This window comes from Haliotis cracherodii, unplaced genomic scaffold (assembly GCF_022045235.1).
Source record: "Haliotis cracherodii isolate W230 unplaced genomic scaffold, xgHalCrac1.p SCAF_18, whole genome shotgun sequence".
In the NCBI taxonomy this organism is placed as follows: Eukaryota; Metazoa; Mollusca; class Gastropoda; order Lepetellida; family Haliotidae; genus Haliotis; species Haliotis cracherodii.
The window spans coordinates 25138453-25157736 of record NW_027266273.1 but is presented as its reverse complement, the minus strand read 5'-3'; the positions used below and the strand labels follow the sequence as shown (position 1 = coordinate 25157736).

General features: G+C 42.4%; 1 protein-coding gene across 1 annotated transcript in view; it reads left to right on the top strand.

Annotated features, from left to right (window-relative positions):
- The window catches only part of LOC139465935 (contactin-like), a 60028-nt gene extending 42234 nt beyond the window's left edge, over positions 1 to 17794 (top strand). Inside the window, exons 23-26 of the mRNA XM_071247937.1 lie at positions 9073 to 9259; positions 10181 to 10296; positions 11023 to 11197; positions 16669 to 17794. Coding sequence (XP_071104038.1) covers positions 9073 to 9259; positions 10181 to 10296; positions 11023 to 11197; positions 16669 to 16793 — 603 coding nt within the window. The 3' untranslated portion in view covers positions 16794 to 17794. The remainder of the gene's footprint in view (positions 1 to 9072; positions 9260 to 10180; positions 10297 to 11022; positions 11198 to 16668) is intronic.
- The last annotated feature ends 1490 nt before the right edge of the window (positions 17795 to 19284 follow it).

Here is a 19284-nt window from a genome sequence, read left to right as displayed (position 1 = left end):
TCGAGAAAAGTGTGCACCACAAATGACGTCCCATTGAAGAACCATCATAATGAAGAGACATAGTGATGTAGTTACCTTTACCTATGTGCTCTTTAATAAAGTCAGACATCGATCAATGTATTCTTAAATTGTCTTTTTTTATCTCTTTTTACAAAACAGTTACGATTAATCTTAAGGTTTTAAAAAGGTGATCTTAGCATAGTGTTAGTTAACCATTCTCATGATACATTTCTATGACTCGAGATAAAGTTAGAATATTCTGAATTTAGCATGATTAGCTTTTTAGAACCTTAAGATTAATCGTTTGGTGTATTGTGTCCTCTATCAGTGGTCAGGAAGATAACCCGATGATCAATTCAACGCAAGCTTCACCAAGTACATATTCGCTGGGGAGTCACGTGATCACCTTCTTTACAACGCTCAATGGGCATAGTACTATTTCCATATTTAGTTAGTGTACTGTGTACACAGTTGACGACGCATCTAACAGTAGATCATATTACTTATATGGTAACAAGTGAGGTTTATTTTACAACACTCCGAATGAGTTGGTATATGTTATACACATAACACCTTGTTTTGTCCGTGTCGCTGTTTTGTGATATACTGACTAGAGAGCCTCCTGAGATTGAGGTCACCACATGCCATTTATCGTGAGCCTGCTTATGAATGGAGGGGGTTGGTTAACCACAGCTCCACTCCGTTGTAGAAAGTTCACATATGGTATGAGTTACTATATACATGCTATTCAATAAAGGCATGATGAATACTAAGAATATCAGAATATAATTTTGTAAAAGAACAACACTAATTATATGAAAAAACACCAATTCGCCTGTGTGAAATTTACAACCATATCCTTTAACTCTGCAAAGCATGAATTTGCAAAATCATTGTGTAATATTTCATGATAGTTTTAACTTCAAACTGACCATGTAACCATTGTTTGCTAATTACATATTATAATACCGCGATAGCTAGCCAACGGAATGGTCGTTGCCTGATAACTTGGAAGTCAATTTGATAATTATTGGAAATTAATTCAGAGCATGGGGTGTTAGCTGGAAACTTCACCTCTGTGTGTTATAACAAAATCAAGTGGGAAACATGATATTCGGTGGGAGAATACTGTGTTTTGCACGAGAAATTAAAGTCGGAGAGAGGATGTCTTCCAAAGAATGTGTCTATTATGCCTTATTCAGAGTAGTTGTAATTACAGGAGAAACCAAGGAACGACTATTTCACGAGTTGAAATTCGAGCATTTTACTTCAAACACTGCCCGAATGCATCTGACCCTTGACCTACTTACAGTATGATTGTATATTCGTGTTAATTTGCAGTGATAAGAATAATTTTCGTTAATTGTGTTTATGTCTAATATCGTCCAAAGAGTAAGTAGAAGTCAGGAGATCATCTCAGCAACATGTGCATGATTTTCATATGCATCTTTCCCTAGTTTAGTTATCGAATAGCACTTGTACATCCGTACATACTGTTTGGATTTAATAAATATATCCATTTCGATTTTGAATGAAAAGACTAATGCGAATTCGTCTGCGAGTCGGTAAATTTTAAAAATCCATGCTAAGTGTTATACATTGTATTTTACCAAATCAAAATTTCTTAAGTTTATTGATACCAATTATTGCATATTTTTTTCTATTATTTCACCATGTCAAATCACAGCGTTCATTACCTTTAACTCAAAACCTCTTGCAGCGAATATCACAAGGTTAATTGACTGTTTTGTATCAGGTTGGGTATATGTTAAAAAAAGAAACAAAATGACAATACACTCACATCAATAATATTTATTCGTTGCGTGTATACAAACGTGATTAAACAATAATATTTAACACTAAACCGTTTAACAAAGATTCCAATTTTCTAACGTCTCCGGGCACGCAAGATTCTCATTTACATATAGTTCCAAAAGTTTAACCCCTTGAGTGCCAAGCTGGACATTTGTTCGTTTTAACAATCAAATTTCAGCCTAAATAGGCTATTGAAAACCTATCCTGTGACAATTTGTTGAAAAGAGCTCCTTTTTTTTGTAAGTGCTGACGTCAGAGCACCTCGAATTGAAGTTGGATAGATCTATGATGTGAATCTGTACGGAGGGGCGGTCGGATAGCTGATTGGTTAAAGCGTTCGCTCGTCACGCCGAAGACCCGGGTTCGATTCCCGACTTGGGTACAATGTGTGAAGCCCATTTCTGGTGTCCCCCGCCATGATATTGATGGAATATTGCTAAAAAGCGGCTTAAAACCATACTCACTCACTCACTGTAGGTTCACAGTTCTCGTTGAATTGAAGTGTTAACAGTGTGGTTTTACTATAGACAAGTTCTTGTTAGTAACTGTATGATACTAAAAAAAAAAATAACCAAAAAACCACAAGCGAACTGTCGTGTGATCGGCTTGTAGAGATAATTGCTTTCCAGAGGCATATTGACCATATGTATGACATCATAGAAATATGAATTAAAACAACAACAAAATGTAAACTGTAATGAAGCTTTTATTAACAGCACAGGGTGTTGACTTTACAAGTGTAGAGTTCGAGTGATTTCAACGATTTACAAAATGATTAAAAACCTTGACGGTTCAATGATTTTAGAAAAGTTTTAAGTGTTTAATCTCGACATGAAATACACCACTCAGATGCACCTGATGGAGACGACCATCTTTGTGACATTTATAGATGTTTGCGTCCCGGAGGTCCCAACTTGACCGGTCTCCTGATGTATACGACCAGGCGTTTCTTTGACGCCAGGGAGCTGTCATTTAGAGAAATCTGTTTTGACTTAATGACAGGTCCTGTTTTCAATACATGGATAAGTCCAAATCTTCTTCCTTTACCTCGACTCGGTGACCGATTCTTCCGTGTCATTGCTGTGGGTAACACAAAATCTAAACTGAAGGGTTGTAACACGAGAGCAAGGTTTTTATTCTTGCTCGCTCTGCTCGTCATCGCCATCATCGGCGGCTGAGATAGATTCAGTGTCACTATCTGCTTCAGGTATGTCTACACGAGTCAGAATGTCTTTCATCACAGTTTTCGTGAAACGAGCGATCTTGTTTTTGATAATAGATTGATCAGTGCTAGGATCCATATCGCTCAGGCTGTCTAGGATGGGTTGAAATAGAGGCGCCTGTCTAAAATATTGGGAGAACTCTATGACACTTTTGAGACTGTCGGTCAATTCGCTTTCCCACATCTGTTTCATTTTTCTGTCAATCCATTCTTCTGTTCGACCCTGTTGTCTGTACTTTTTCCTTTTGAGTTTCATTGCGTCGTGCTTGATGTTGTACACACGATTCCAGATGCGTTGTAAACCAACATTTTGCCACTCCTCCGCATCCACGTCGGTGTTTGGCGGCTTCCAGCGACGACGTTTGACAGCGAGACCTCCACCTTTCTGTTCAGGAAGTCGTTCCTCATCGTCGTCACCGTTGTCGTCACTCTCGTATCTGAGACATTTTCTTTTGCATTTCAAGTTGTTGTTTGCTGGACACCATGATCTAATATGTCGCTGTAGATCGTGCATATTGTCTATCAATACGCCGCAGTCAGTACACGCAGTGGCCATGGTAAAAGGTCCTGTGTCGTCACTCGAGATGGATGCTGTTTCAACGTCGTCGTCGTCAGAGCTTAGAGACCTTTCTTTGGAAATTGAAGTGTGATCAGCACGAATGTCAGGAGCTGTCTGCACGTCTAATGCTAGAGAGACATCTTTTACCCGTTGTTGTTGTTGTTGTTGTTGTTGTTGTTGTTGTTGTTGTTGTGAAGCACTGTGATCAGGTTGATTGTCGCTGGTTGTCAAGACGTTGACATGTAATCTATTCTTCTCACTTGTACCGGGTTTGAGATCCACTGTAAGGTGTCCATAAGGGGTTTCAACAGCCCTTTCATAAAGAGTCATAAATTTACCAATGTCTTCAGGAAATATTCTTCTGGCGAATAACTTCACCTGCTGTCTGTCCACTGGCGAATTGAAAAGTGTGACATAATGAGAATTTAGAGCAATGTCCCTAGATTCCTTACCTCTCGGGAAGAGGTTTTGCAATAGCAAAAATATAATGACATTTTTGTGGTGGGAGGTTTGGGTAAACAGACGGGAAATCCGATTGTCATTCTTTGCTTCAGACAAAAAGTCATCCAACACCATCATGTTCTGATTACGGGCATCGAAGAAGTTTTCATCTTCGAGATTGTAAGGTATTCCTTTCACAAACCGTACTTGAGGTAAAGTTTGAAGAATGCTGTCGTAAAGCGGTTGCCACACAGTATAACACCAGACAATACAGTCGGGCAGGGGTTGAACGAATCCACGACGTAATAGGTTGAAGACAAACACCGACTTTCCGCATCCACTGGGTCCAACAACGATGCTATTGGAGGGTATAAGGAACTTGAATCGTCCGTGTCGCTGGTGTTCCCGAGATGAAAGCAAATGTGGAGATATTTCCTGATGAGGAGGAGGAGGGTGTTTATCGGGAAGAGGAGGAGTAGGAGGAGTAAGGTGTTTATCCAGAGGAGGAAGAAGAGAAGGTGAGTTTTGAGTTGATCTATGCACCTGCTTCTGATGTCTCTGTAGATTATCTTTTCGCGCAAAACTCTTGCCACAGTCTGGACAGTTGGTAACCTCCATAGTGAACATATACAAGTGTGCGATAAGAGGGTCTGAACCATTCTTTAATACCCTTCACCCATGCAATGCTTAAAGACAGCTTGGGTTCATTTCAGAGCAGCTTTTTATTTTCGACACAGGTTTCCTGAGGAGTAGGAGGAGGAGGAGGAGGAAGAGCAGGTGTTGGTTGTGGTGGAGGGTGTTTATCCAGAGGAGGAGGAGGAGGAGGGTGTTTATCCAGAGGAGGAGGAGGAGGAGGAGGAGGAGGAGGGTGTTTATCCAGAGGAGGAGGAGGAGGAGGGTGTTTATCCAGAGGAGGAGGAGGAGGAGGAGGAGGAGGGTGTTTATCCAGAGGAGGAGGAGGAGGAGGAGGAGGGTGTTTATCCAGAGGAGGAGGAGGAGGAGGAGGAGGAGGAGGGTGTTTATCCAGAGGAGGAGGAGGAGGAGGAGGAGGGTGTTTATCCAGAGGAGGAGGAGGAGGAGGAGGAGGGTGTTTATCCAGAGGAGGAGGAGGAGGAGGAGGGTGTTTATCCAGAGGAGGAGGAGGAGGAGGAGGGTGTTTATCCAGAGGAGGAGGAGGAGGAGGGTGTTTATCCAGAGGATGAGGAGGAGGAGGGTGTTTATCCAGAGGAGGAGGAGGAGGAGGAGGAGGGTGTTTATCCAGAGGAGGAGGAGGAGGGTGTTTATCCAGAGGAGGAGGAGGAGGAGGAGGAGGGTGTTTATCCAGAGGAGGAGGAGGAGGAGAGTGTTTATCCAGAGGAGGAGGAGGAGGAGGAGGGTGTTTATCCAGAGGAGGAGGAGGAGGGTGTTTATCCAGAGGAGGAGGAGGAGGAGGAGGGTGTTTATCCAGAGGAGGAGGAGGAGGAGGAGGAGGAGGAGGGTGTATATCCAGAGGAGGAGGAGGAGGAGGGTGTTTATCCAGAGGAGGAGGAGGAGGAGGAGGAGGAGGAGGAGGAGGGTGTTTATCCAGAGGAGGAGGAGGAGGAGGAGGAGGAGGGTGTTTATCCAGAGGAGGAGGAGGAGGAGGAGGGTGTTTATCCAGAGGAGGAGGAGGAGGAGGAGGAGGGTGTTTATCCAGAGGAGGAGGAGGAGGAGGAGGAGGAGGGTGTTTATCCAGAGGAGGAGGAGGAGGAGGAGGAGGGTGTTTATCCAGAGGAGGAGGAGGAGGAGGAGGGTGTTTATCTAGAGGAGGAGGAGGAGGAGGAGGGTGTTTATCCAGAGGAGGAGGAGGAGGAGGAGGAGCAGGAGGGTGTTTATGCAGAGGAGGAGGAGGAGGGTGTTTATCTAGAGGAGGAGGAGAAGGATGGTGTTTATCTAGAGGAGGAGGAGGAGGAGGAGGGTGTTTATCCAGAGGAGGAGGAGGAGGAGGAGGAGTAGGAGGGTGTTTATGCAGAGGAGGAGGAGGAGGGTGTTTATCTAGAGGAGGAGGAGAAGGATGGTGTTTATCCAGAGGAGGAGGAGGAGGAGGGTGTTTATCCAGAGGAGGAGGGGGAGGAGGGTGTTTATCCAGAGGAGGAGGAGGGTGTTTATCCAGAGGAGGAGGAGGAGGGTGTTTATCCAGAGGAGGAAGAAGAGAAGGCGAGTCTTGATTTGACCTGTGCACCTGCTTCTGATGTCTCTGTAGATTATCTTTTTGCGTAGAACTCTTGTCTCAGTCTGGACAGGTGGTAACCTCCATAGTGATCAAATACAAGTGCCCGATGAGAGGGTCTGAAGCATTCTTTTATTTCCTTCAGCAATGCGACGCTTCAAGGCAGGTCGGATTCGTTTCACAACAGCCTTTACTTTCGACACGGGTTGCATTTTCAGTATAGTCATTTTCGCTTTCTTGGTTGTCATCTTTTTCTTCTTAGATGCAACCAGTCTCTTCGGCGACCCCTTTGATGCCATTGATTTTCTCCGACATGTTTTTCTCGACTTGGTCTTGCTATGCTTTGTGAAAATGACTGTAGGTCCAAATATATCCTCTGAAACTCTCTTCATTTTGAAAACGGACGTCTTATCTGTCAGCAAGGTTAGAGTGTAAATGTCAGTCACTCAACACGACCGTTGAGTTTTATAACACATATGGACATAGATCACACTCTTATTCCTGGGCTGATAATCTCAGCAGACGCAGCCCCCAGAATGAGCATGGAGAAAAGGTGCAAAAAGGCGGCAAAATTCAGTCGCAATAACATTCCATTTCGCGTGCGATGTCAAGTTTTCCATATGATGATATTCTTTACTATCGAGTGTTCTTTGTTAATGTAAGTAAATTGCATCTGGTCAGTTGACCCTGTATTCATCTAATTCACCTGATACATCACTTATACATTTACACATTAATGAGTTATCTTGCATATTAATGAGGGATTGGTGACCTAAGTTTCCATATAAGGATATTCATTACTATTCATTGTTCTTTGTTAATGAATGCTCAAGTAATCTTATCTCTTAGAAGTTATCCACTAAACTACGTTATTTCACTCTATTTTTTCTCATGAAAATGATTCTGGGTATGGGTTAAACGAGTATTTTTCCATTGAAAAAAGGAAACTGAATCGACATTTTGAACTCCAAACATCTTTTAGAAAAAGAATGTAATTTTACAGTATTAAAACGTCTCAGACCAGACTGGCATACTTTGCAGTCTTCAACACACGGGTTTCGCGATACCGACTCTATATTTCTCAGAGCTGACCTCTTGGAGTCAAGACTGTTAACCCTTATTTTTTTATTTAGTTGTCATGACAACTGAATGTTAAAAGGAACTTATAAGAGGTAACACTAGAAGAGTTAAGAACTGGACATGTGGTTTCTATGGAAATTCAACTCACACCCCTCTTTGCCACATGTGACAGTCAAAACTACACGAAATACATGCATCAATGGAATATGTCTAACAATGACATTCCTTTCCCCGTGAATCACATTTGAACCTCGTAGTAGCCACTTCCATATAGGGACACTCATTACTATGCTTTGTTCTCACTTAATGAAGGTCTCATTAACACATTTCCTTCGTGCATTGGAACAACAGACCTCTCATTACTCTTTCTGACCTGTGACGTCATGATTATATTTCACAATGAATGAGTTATGGCACTTATGGATCAACGTAGCCTGAGATGTGGAATGGTGCCTCATAGAACTGACTTGTAGGTCAGGCGCGAGATTCAAACCGAGGACACGTGACAGCCCGTGAGCGTTCATGGCAACGTCCGCCATCTTGTTTTTAGACACGAGTTGTTCTACGGTTAACGAATGGTCAAGTAATTAATTGCATGATTGCATCCGGTCAGTTGACCCTTAATGAATGTAATTGAATATCGGGAGATCTTTCTACATGAACCTGTTCCTGGGCAATTTTTTTAATCCTACCACACATAGCCGGCCACCGAATGTACACAGAGAAATGTCTTCAAAGCAAAAGGTTCAAATGTTCACCACATGTTCTCGCGCCAAAATGGTCTCACAATGACATTCCATTCTGCGTGAGTCAAGACCCAACCCAACCCCGGTCGTAGTATCATGTCCATATAGGGACATTCATTACTATCCCGTGTTCTACGGTTAACGAATGATCAAGTCATTAATTGCATGATTGCATTTGGTCAGTTGACCCTTTATTAACCTAATTGACCTATGACGTCATGCATACATTTGCATATTAATGAGTTATTCTGCATATTAATGAGGCAATGACGTTAACAACACACACCCCCCCCCCCCCCCAGGTCAAGGTTATGTGACGTCATCAGTCACGTGGGGTTACTAGGTGCACTTGTGACGTCATCAAATGAGGGGGTGAGGGGGGATACTTCTTACTTATTATCTACTAAAGTGCCCGTTCACCTCATCCCGACAACGTTTCGAAGCAGTTCGAGCCCATCCATAGCCGTTCTCAACCCGTTCTTAACCAGTTCAACCTCGTTCTACCTCGTTCACACTACGTCCAAGCCAGTTCTAACTAATTCTTAACCCGACCAACTCGTTCGCAGTACGTCCTCATCTCGTCCCGTGTGTATTCGTGTCCTTGCCCGTCCTGGCCCGACTTCTATGGATACCGAGCGCGTTGTAGCCAGTCTTCATTCAAGTTCAGGGCTCCGAGCTGAAAATCGAACGTACTGAAATTTAAGTCGGACTGCACCACGTCGTAACACGTCCCTGGTAGGTTCAAAGTACGGCAATTCCGTTCGAAATACGTCTTTCTCGTTTTAAGTACGTTGTCAATCCGACTAATTGCAGAACGGGAAGGACAGGATAAAATTTTGAGCAGACCCAAAGTTCTGGAGCACCCTCCCCGTCCGAGCCCGTCCTTGAAGTTCGTAAATAGTTGCTACTACGTCCACTACGTTCATACACAGTTGGAGCCCGTTCGACAACATTTTCACGAATGTATAGAGAACTCGTTTGGTGTGATGGGGGTATAACATAACCTCTTTTTTGCTGCCAGATCAACTACTGGCTTGACGGGGAGACATACAACGACGCACGGTTTGTCCGCCATTATGGGCAGAGGTCACAAGGCAGGATCATTGGTCTGGAACCGAACACTGACTATTGGTGCAACGTCAACGTCCTTAACGGCGCCGGACTCGGCCCAAAGAGTGAGAACTGGTGGGTCTCAACTTTCTATCAAGGTACGTAGTTCGCCTTATGAAGTAAGTGTAACTCACCCTTGTACATGGTACTCCCAACTCAAAGGCGCTCGGTCATGACGATGGCCCCAGTGGTCTATAAGAAATAAGACCGCCTCCGTGGTCTGGTGGTGGAGCGTCCGCCTGGAAATCGGAAAGTCCGGGGTTCAATCACAGGCCGCGTCATACCAAAAGACGTTAAAAGATGGTACTTGTTGTTACCCTGTCTGGCGCTCGGCATTAAGGGGCTAAACAAGGACTGGTCGGCTTGGAGTCAGTATACTGTGTCTGAGTGGGGTATTATGTTACAATGCCGCATGGTATCTCAGTGAGCTAGCACTATAAATCAGCACAAGCAGCGCCACACACACACACACACACACACACACACACACACACACAGTCGCTATATAAGTGCGATAATCTTGGACGCGACGTTAAACCCAATTTCACTTCACCAGTAAGAGATTAGAAAGGGACCCGGGTTTGCTGATGTGTGTATTTAGTTCAGGCACTTGGATTGGTGACAAAGCTGTTTGGCATCGCATTTCGCGATATTGGTCCTCTAGATGTCCAAGTAGAGTGTAGACCAACATGTACATGTAGAGTACACAGATAGATTGCCTGACGGAACTCGGTGTCCAAAACGTTGTTCAGTTGTTTACATGCTGCGTTGGGTGTTGTTTAGTTGTTTACATGCTGCGTTGGGTGTTGTTCAGTTGTTTACATGCTGCGTTGGGTGTTGTTCAGTTGTTTACATGCTGTGTTGGGTGTTGTTTAGTTATTTACATGCTGCGTTGGGTGTTGTTTAGTTGTTTACATGCTGCGTTGGGAGTTGTTTAGTTTTTTACATGCTGCATGGGGTGTTGTTTAGTTGTTAACATGCTGCGTTGGGTGTTGTTTAGTTGGTATATTGTGTCCCAGGTCCGATCCTGTACCCGGAGTACGTGACGATCAACAGTGACGGCCCCGACAGCGTGTACGTGACGTGGAGAGGGGTCAGCACGACACAGGACGAGGAGTCGATCCGAGGATACAAGGTCAGCAGGGGTACACTACCCTAATTAAACACCCACACACGCACGCACACGCGCTAGCGCACACACACACGCACACACGCACACACACACATACATACAGGCACACACTGGCACTCATGCAGAAACACACACACACACACCCACAGGCACACGTACACACAGACACGCACAGGCAAGCAGACACTAACACACACATTACACCAAACCAAACCCCTACCCAACTCTATACCACTACCTCAATATACACATTTCACTATTACCCCATCAAACTACCATATATATCCCAATACACCACATTACCACATTACCCCACTTCCCTATAACGCCTGACCTCTACCCAGCTTCACCAGTACAATATACCACATTACCCCACTTCAATATGCCACCTGACCCGTACCCAGCTTCACCAGTACAATACACAACCACCACCCACACCCACCACCACATAAATCACAGCATATGAAACTGGCACTCATCCTATTGTCCCAGTCAAACTGCCCAATAGTTAAGGTATCGTAAGGACAAGTGGAAATGTCATTTTTGAGGTTTTGCTATTGGTTATCATTATAAGGACCAGTGGACTAAATAGGTTAGTTTCTGTGGCTGGGTAAACACAAGTTCTTGTAAAAAAGCCAAGGGGAGTAACTGTGGTGATTGACGTTGTTGTAATACGTTGTCGGTGTTGTAATACGTTGCCGGTGTTGTAATACGTTGTCGGTGTTGCAGCTCATCTACTGGAAGTCTGGGGACGACCTCAGGTCGGCCAAGAGCGTGATTGTGGGCAAGGTGGACAGCGCAGTCATCTCCCACGTGGAGAAGGGCATCATCTACAACCTCAGGATGATGGGCTTCAGCTACGGCGGGGACGGCAAGAAGACCCCCACCGTATACTTTACTCTTGGTGAGCTCCCACCCTCAGTACTGGACTAACTGGTTGATGGGTTTCACGGGTATGGAGTGGACAAACCTAGAAACAATCGGCGTGAACAGGGGAATTGAACCCATGACCATAGGTTCCATCAAGGGGTGCGACTTTGCAAAGCGAATTCATTTCAATTTATGGTTTACATCCAGGTTTTCTCAATATCCAATTCCTTAAAACTTGCTGTTAATGAAATTGCATATTGCATAGGTTCCATCAAGGGGTGCGACTTTGCAAAGCAAATGCATTTCAATTAATGGTTTACATCCAGGTTTTCTCAATATCCAATTCCTTAAAACTAGCTGTTAATGAAATTGCATATTGCATAGGTTCCATCAAGGGGTGCTACTTTACAAAGCGAATTCATTTCAATTAATGGTTTACATCCAGGTTTTCTCAATATCCAATTCCTTAAAACTTGCTGTTAATGAAATTGCATATTGCATAGGTTCCATCAAGGGTTGCTACTTTACAAAGCGAATTCATTTCAATTAATGGTTTACATCCAGGTTTTCTCAATATCCAATTCCTTAATACTTGCTGTTAATGAAATTGCATATTGCATAGTGTAGGTTATACACTTTGGCCATTGACACATAATTCAGTACACTGTCTTGAATGGTTTATTTTATAACTTCAGCATAGGTTGATGAATACATTCTTGATTCAGTCTTGAAACATTGTAACTGATATTTTGTATTATGTCTTTCCTTCAAATTCTTTTACTGGCCCTTTAATTGTAAGTCCTATTGTTGACAGGTACAAGCTATAACAAAAACAGATATGAAATATTACAACTTGTAACTAAGGTAGTTAGAACATGTTATTACCAACATTATTTTCCGGATTTTAAACGAAACATCTGTGATACACACTTCAACCTTTTCAACATGCAATTTACCCTTTTACACCATTTACATTTGTTATAGCATTGCCAGTTATGATTTACATGTTGTTCCTTATATATTTTGTTAATACTTACAAATTGTATGGGCCCTTTACACCCTACACAATAGACCAGCAGCCCAGAGCACTTTGGTCAAACGAACAAGGTACCAATATCCGAACACAGGAACATTTACAGTGTAACCCAACATATTCATATATGGATGTCTGCCGGGGAGCCCCTGCTGCGTCTGGCCCCTGGCCCCCCAAAAGAAGGGGCCATTTAAGGGCTGGATCAAACATTGGAGGTACCACATGAAAGTAAGTGTAAATGAACTGGTACATCTCACAGAGTACATAATGGGCCACGCCAGACAAATCTTCCTCTGCAAAAGGCCTGCCAGACACCCCCAAAGAGGGTCCCCAAATTTGGGCTGGGTTAAACATTGGAGGTACCACATGAAATCAACATAAAATGAACTATTTCACTCTACTAAGAATAAAAAACCCATTGCCAGACAAATCGTCTACTGCAAAAGGCCCGCCAGAAACCCCCAAATGTTGACCCTTAATGGACTCAGTGAACACTCTGGTAAAATTTGACTAGAGTATACATTCAAAGTACCAGATGGAAGTAAGTTTAGATGAACAGGTACATGTTACTGAGTACAACACTGCCCATACCTGACAAATTTTCCTCTGCATAAGGTCCGCCAGACACCCCAGAGAGGGTCCCAAAATTTCGGCTGGGTTAAACATTGGAGGTACCACATGAAACCAACATAAAATGAACAATTGCACTCTACTTATTGCACAATACCCATTGCCAGACAAATCATCTTCTGCATAAGGCCCGCCAGACACCCACAAAAGTTGACCCTTCAGGTATACACGGGTAAAATTGGTGTGGAATATATATCGATTATACCACATTAAGGTACGTTTGAATGAACAGGTTCATATCACAGAGTAGAGAATGGGCCACACCAGACAAATCTTCCTCTGTATAAGGCTTAAACATTGGAGGTATCACATGGTACCAACATAAAATGAACTATTACACTCTACTTATTACAAAATACCCATTGCCAGACAAATCCTCTTCTGCATAAAGACCGCTAGACACACCCTCACCCCACCCCACACAGTTGACCCTCTGTAATCCCAGTGTGCATAATGAAACATTGGACATCAGCTCTGAGAGTCAACAGATGGTCAAATTTATGTTTTGTTCTTAAAGATGGAAGGATTTTATTGAGATTAAAATCACGTATTTATAATATCAGGTCTTTGAATACTAGTATTGATATCATAGATTAGGCCTATCGTTGAAATGTAATAAAAAAAGGCATGAATCTGATTCTTGTGAATATATATCTGATCAGCTATGAAGTCCTCAAAGCCTGATATAGCCTGATAGCTTGGCTATGGATTCCTACAAACCCAAACATGCTTAGGTAGTCCTCAAAGCCTGCTATAAGAATTGTAAATGACAGTCCCTGATACCATTTGGAAATCTTTTGGTGATAATTGTGTTTAAAAACCTATGATCTCCGTTTATTTAGCAAGTTTTATCATCTAAAAAGCTGAATGTAAAATTGATAAATATGGAGATATATTTGGCCTGAATTCAGATTTTTAGATGATAAAACTTGCTAAATAAATGGAGATCATAGGTTATTAAACACAATTATCACCCCGAATTTCCAGATTATCATCCTAAAACATTTCCAAGTGGCATTAGGGGCTATCATTATCCATTCAGCAACACTCAACAACAAAAGTGTATAGTGTATTTTTCAAACAAGTAAAGTTTGGTTTTCATTATTGTAGTACATGTATGGAATCAAGTCACAAAAACGCAAATGCTACAGAAAAGCATGCATTCCATGCAAATGTTGACTTTTATGCAAGCCCCATGCATTTCGTGTGCGTTAACGGGATTCCATATGCATTGTTTAGCATCGTGCTGACAACAACCATTCAGAAAAACAATAAAATTATGCAATTATTCAACATTATGAAATGCCACGCTTGTCCGAAAACGAGCGTCTGCGAGCCATTGGTGTGCTTGAAGAAGGATTGAGTCAACGTGATGTTGCAAGACAATTTAACGTCCACAGAAACACCATTTGGTGTTTATGGCAACGTTGGCAACAGACGAATGCAGTCAGAGACCATCCTCGGAGTGGCAGGCCACGCGTAACCAATAATCGACAAGACAACTGGATTCGAAGAGCACACCTACAAAATCGATTCTATCCAGCAACAGTTACTGCAAGAAGCATCCCTGGCCTTTGACGATTATCTTCACAAACCGTACGTCTCCGCCTCAGATGTGTAGGGATTGTCTTCATTGTGTTATGGAAGAAGATCGGTTCTGGGGCGGCAGCGTTTTGGTATCGGGTCAGATTACAGCAAGACAGAGGACCCGTTTGATAGTGGTAGAGGGAAATCTCAATGGACAGCGCTACCGCGACGAGATCATCGGACCTGTTGTTCTACCGTTTTGGAGTCGTCATGGCCCAGGTATTACCTTTCAACATGACAACGCCCGGCATCATATTGCTCGACTTGTTCAGGATCTCTTCAACAAAAATAACGTCAATGTCATCCCCTGGCCGGCTCGCTCCCCTGATCTATCAGCAATCAAGCACATGTGGGATGAGATGGATCGGGGCCTTCGACGTCAACCACGTGTTCCACAGACACTCCTGGAACTTCGAAACATGCTCCAGCAGATATGGACAGATATCCCACAGAACTTTGTGCGATGCCTGGTCCATTCCTTGAGACGAAGATGTGTTGCTTGCATCGCAGCCAGAGGCGGACACACTCGCTATTGATTTGTAAATTGACATTTTGGCATGTTCATGTTTTTTTTTAATGAAATCACGCATTTTCCGAAGTCAGTATGACAAATTAAAACCATTTGAACACTTACAGGAGTCTTTTATCTGTTGCAAGCCGAAATTGTTTCAGATTTGGTAAAAACATAACTTTGCATTAAATCTTATTCAATGTCACAGGAACTTTTGTTGTTCAGTATATAAAAATCATGGCACATAGCATCATATGCCTATCTGTCTTGTAGGAATCCATAGCCAAGCTATCAGGCTGTAGCAGGCTTTGAGGACTTCATAGCTGATCAGATATATATTCACAAGATTCAGATTCATGCCATTTTCATTACATTTCAACGATAGGCCTAATCTATGATATCAATACTAGTATTCAAAGACCTGATATTATAAATACGTGATTTTAATCTCAATAAAATCCTTCCATCTTTAAGAACAAAACATAAATTTGACCATCTGTTGACTCTCAGAGCTGATGTCCAATGTTTCATTATGCACACTGGGATTACAGAGGATCAACTGTGTGGGGTAGGGTGAGGTGTGTCTAGCGGTCTTTATGCAGAAGAGGATTTGTCTGGCAATGGGTATTTTGTAATAAGTAGAGTGTAATAGTTCATTTTATGTTGGTTCCATGTGATACCTCCAATGTTTAAGCCTTATGCAGAGGAAGAGGTGTCTGGTGTGGCTCATTCTGTACTCTGTGATATGAACCTGTTCATTCAAACGTACCTTAATGTGGAACAATCGATATATATTCCACACCAATTTTACCCGTGTATACCTGAAGGGTCAACTTTTTGTGGGTGTCTGGCGGGCCTTATGCAGAAGATGATTTGTCTGGCAATGGGTATTGTGCAATAAGTAGAGTGCAATTGTTCATTTTATGTTGGTTTCATGTGGTACCTCCAATGTTTAACCCAGCCCAAATTTTGGGACCCTCTCTGGGGGGTCTGGCGGACCTTATGCAGAGGAAGATTTGTCTGGCGTGGCCCATTATGTACTCTGTGAGATGTACCAGTTCATTTACACTTACTTTCATGTGGTACCTCCAATGTTTGATCCAGCCCTTAAATGGCCCCTTCTTTTGGGGGGCCAGGGGCCAGACGCAGCAGGGGCTCCCCGGCAGACATCCATATATGAATATGTTGGGTTACACAGTAAATGTTCCTGTGTTCGGATATTGGTACCTTGTTCGTTTGACCAAAGTGCTCTGGGCTGCCGGTCTACAAGTTCATGTCATATTCTGCTTACATCCACATGCTTGTCCATGCACTGACTAAAACCCGGATGATTAACCAGGACAAACCAAAGAAAGTAGAGAATTAAATGAAGCGCTAATAAAAGAACTAAAGTGATTTATCCTCACAAGTGGTAGCCTACACAGAGGTTTCATCAAGGGGTGCGACTTTGCAAAGCAAATTCATTTCAATTGATGGTTTATAATGTAACTTTACATCCAGGTTTTCTTAAATGCTTATTCCTGAAAACTTGCTGTATATGAAAATGCATATTGCATGCAGCATGTGTAATTCCCACATAAAGTGACCATTTTCACAAAGGAGAGGTCATGTCATTGGTTAAACATGTTCCATAATTAGCTCACATGTGTTTTCCAAGCAGTTTCCCTGGGAGTAGATAGTCACAGCTGCACATGCGAGGTTTACGCTATCTAATACGTTTGCTCATATATTTGCTTTTTTCTAGGTGGCCAAGTTCGATATAACCGGATCACAAGTGAAATAAGGGCTGGAGGGCAACAACTGAGTGCCTCACTTCTCCTTCTGGGGACCTGCTTAGCTGCGGTCCTCCATGTCACGAGATCAGCTTGACCCGCTCATCTGCTCACTGCTTGCCTAATTCTTCATCACAAGATCGACCTCTTCTCATTTACACATCTTGCCTCCGTTGTCATGAGATCGGCCTGACCCGCTCATCTACACACTGCAAGTCACCATGTGGCCCCGAGTGTTGTCACGTGTCCCAACACCTACTGACAATCTACATCTACTGACAATCTACATCTACTGACAATCTACATCTACTGACAATCTACATCTGACAATCTACATCTACTGACAACCGACTGACAATCTGCACCTACTGACAATCTACATCTACTGACAATCTACATCTACTGACAATCTAAATCTCCTGACAATCTACATCTACTGACAATCTACATCTACTGACAATCTAAATCTCCTGACAATCTACATCTACTGACAATCTACATCTACTGACAATCTAAATCTCCTGACAATCTACATCTACTGACAATCTACATCTACTGACAATCTACATCTACTGACAATCTAAATCTCCTGACAATCTACATCTACTGACAATCTACATCTACTGACAATCTAAATCTCCTGACAATCTACATCTACTGACAATCTACATCTACTGACAATCTAAATCTCCTGACAATCTACATCTACTGACAATCTACACCTACTGACAATCTACATCTACTGACAATCTAAATCTCCTGACAATCTACATCTACTGACAATCTACATCTACTGACAATCTACATCTACTGACAATCCCTCCCATTCCACAGATCTGTCTAGCATTAGCAGCAACCTTGTCAAGCTAATATCCTGTGATTTTCCTGCAATCTGGGGCAGGTTTACAAAAGGCCTCCTACCCCAAGCGATCTCAGCAATTCCATGACTGAACCCTCCAACACAGACATGTAACAGTGGTTGGAGTTGTGTGCAAGTCGATTCAGTTGTTGTCACCAGACATTGCTATCTCATGGACCAACAATACTGTTCCTGTTGTGATTTCCTTCTTGTGAGGGTCTTGATGGGGGGTGTTTACATATCAGAAAACAGTAAATTTGAGGGCTTTAGTCAGTATATTTTCAGATTAGTCAGTCAAAACAACCCCTCAAAAAGATGACAGGTTGTCAAGTTGAATCTTAAAAGCCATATCATCTCCATGCATCAGTCTGTAGGCAAACATGGGGACAGATGGTTCTGCTGTGCGTTCATTACTGCAGTTTGTGTTTTCCAAACATAAGTATGTGTTCTGTCGTTGGATCTTGTTATATATTACTTTTACCCTAATTCACGATTACGATGTTGACTTGCCATGTTAAAATAGTTGTTTCAGTTGGTTTACGCTCGACAGCATACCCCATCAGGACCCTCCCTGAACAGGTTACCCTGCTTATGCTGGTTAGCTCCTGAGTGACAGATAGGAGTCATTGTACAGTTGAAAAACATAAATCTGAGGTTAAAATGTAATCAGTCATATTCTGTCATTTCATTTTGATATATACAGTGACAAAAAAAAACACAAGGTTATCAGTTCAATCATTCTCAGTATCACGAACACACTGATTTGGAAAAACAAATGATGTACACAATTAACCTTTCGGAGCATAACCATTGGCTTTAGGTGAACAATATACTGTTTGTGATGTACTGGTATATTTATCTCCTGATTCTTGTAAATATCATATTTTGTTTATCATAATCTCCATCCCTTGTGTATCATATATCACACCATGTGTCAGGGTAATCATTTCTTATAATGACTAACATACAAATTATGTTTACACTTTGTAATAAAGAGTCTTACTTCAGAAAAATGTTTGTATACAATACACTGAATCGTCTTTTTTATTACAATGACTGACACTTCAAGTATGAAGTCTCTCCCATCTGTCATAAGCAGGTGGTTGAGGAAACCAATTACCATGGCAACGGAGCTCAAGTCTGAGCCAACACTCAGGAAACTCCCTTAATGATTCCCACTGTCTGGCAGGATGAAACACAAACAGCAAGGTCACACATTGTCATCAACCAATCCACAGTTCATTCTGCTCTGGGGAGACAAGCACCAGCTACTTCAATATAATTCCGCTCAGAAAGACAGAGAACCAAATGTTCTGAGCCCTTACTTCTTATCTTAAAATCAAATTTGGGAATATCGCAAATATGAACAAAATAATGGGGCAAAAGTTGAGAATATGTTACCATGGTTACACATCTGAATGATGGGATAGATAGCTAAAAGTGAGTGAGCTTGAAGCCATATCTATCACTGTTTCAATGGTAATAATATAAAACAGGAAGATAGTGTGTTCTCATATAACCGTTTATTCCTGACCCATCAAACAGCTCAGATGACAATGCATGACTCAGATAACATGGGTGTAATTACACAGCACTGTGTGTGCTGTAACACAGCACTATCCGGGAATATTACTGTATGTGATATGACCATGCCTACATTGACATTGGGAAGACACTATGTACCACACATCACATGGCGTGATACGCTACGTACCACACATCACATGGC